Raw genomic sequence first — 1,380 nt, 5'->3', positions numbered from 1 at the left:
CCACTCTGGTGTCCTGGATTGCGAAGAAAAAAAAACTATTATTGTCAGAGGCATGGCTTAAGGGCAGGAAAAGAGAGAGAGAGAAAAATCAATCCAAATTGAAATGGCTTCATTAAAATGTGCCTTTCGCTTTATTGTCGGGACCTACTTTATAAAGCCCTGAAGAGCCCCCCCACGTCCCCCCCGCTGCAAATGCCTTCCGAGGAGGATGAGATCCGGAGCCCGATGAAGACCTGCCGTTTGAACTGAGCGGTTCTGATAGYAGCAGGCTGGACCCTGAACGCACCACGATGGTGAGAAGCTCATAAAGTCCGGATCTCCTGCAGCGCGCGCGCCGCTGTCATCATACGGGATTAAAGTATGATTTTTACAAAGTCTTGCGCGCGTGCAGGCATAACGAGGAGAATTTAGAGAGTGCGCGCGCGCGTGTGTTTATGTCTGTGTGTTTATGTGTGTGTGTTACTCAGCTGTGCCCCCTCTTTGCAGTCTCACTCGGACGGAGAGTCCCAGCGGTCCAACATGGAGCGGGAGGACACCCGCTCGCCCCCCAGCAGCCCGTCCACCCCCTCCGTGTGCTCGCCCACCTCCACCAGCAGCTCGGTGCCGTCCGACGGGAAGAACCTGTGCGCGAGCTGCGGGCTCGAGATCCTGGACAGATATTTACTCAAGGTGAGGGTTTTCATGTGGTCTTCAGATTAAATAAAAAAAAAAATGCAAACAGCTGCTGCGTTCACGGAAACAAAGTGACTAAAAAATGCTTAAAATGATTAGGCATTCTTTTATCAAGCAGATAAAAGAAAAGGTTTTGTTTATATTAAGTGCGTACCTGCACTATCTGTCGGTTTTAACTCGTTTAAAATAGTTCAGGATAACATTTATTATGTTTGATAGTTTGTAAACATTTAAACAACTTTAATATTTTTAATTAAAAACATAAAGCCTCCACTTAATGAGTTTAAGTTTTGAATAAAGAGGAATTAAAAACACAAACATTTATACAAACAGAATTATAAAGTCAACACAAACGAAAAAATGAATTTTAATTAACGGAATTAATTATTGTAAAAACAGAAATAACACACTAAGCAGGTAGATTATATCTAATCCACTCTAATCTACACGCTAGGAGTTTTTTTTTTTTTTTACATCTGCTCTCTCTCTTATCACACTTTGTCTTTGTCGCGTGCTTCCAATCAAAACAGCACTCRGAGAGGCGCGCACGTGTGTGTTTTTCAGGAAGTGTGAAGATGCCGCAGTCTATTATCGGACAGCACTTTGTTCTCAGCCTGCCGTCCGATAATACAGAGGAAACACGGCAGGAAAGGCTGAGACTTCATTCGGATATTTAGGCAATCAGCCTATTCAGACCAAATAAAGCCC

General features: G+C 44.0%; 1 protein-coding gene across 1 annotated transcript in view; it reads left to right on the top strand.

Moving 5' to 3' along the window:
• lhx6a (LIM homeobox 6a) overlaps positions 1-1,380 on the top strand; it is a gene marked incomplete in the record, with an annotated part of 14,935 nt that overhangs the window by 2,044 nt on the left and 11,511 nt on the right. Inside the window, 1 exon segment of the mRNA XM_014003845.1 lies at positions 487-669. Coding sequence (XP_013859299.1) covers positions 487-669 — 183 coding nt within the window.

The sequence above is a fragment of the Austrofundulus limnaeus genome, unplaced genomic scaffold, assembly GCF_001266775.1.
Source record: "Austrofundulus limnaeus strain Quisiro unplaced genomic scaffold, Austrofundulus_limnaeus-1.0 Scaffold20, whole genome shotgun sequence".
Classification (NCBI taxonomy): Eukaryota; Metazoa; Chordata; class Actinopteri; order Cyprinodontiformes; family Rivulidae; genus Austrofundulus; species Austrofundulus limnaeus.
The sequence above is the reverse complement of the archived record's forward strand: the minus strand, read 5'-3'. Positions and strand labels throughout refer to the sequence as shown.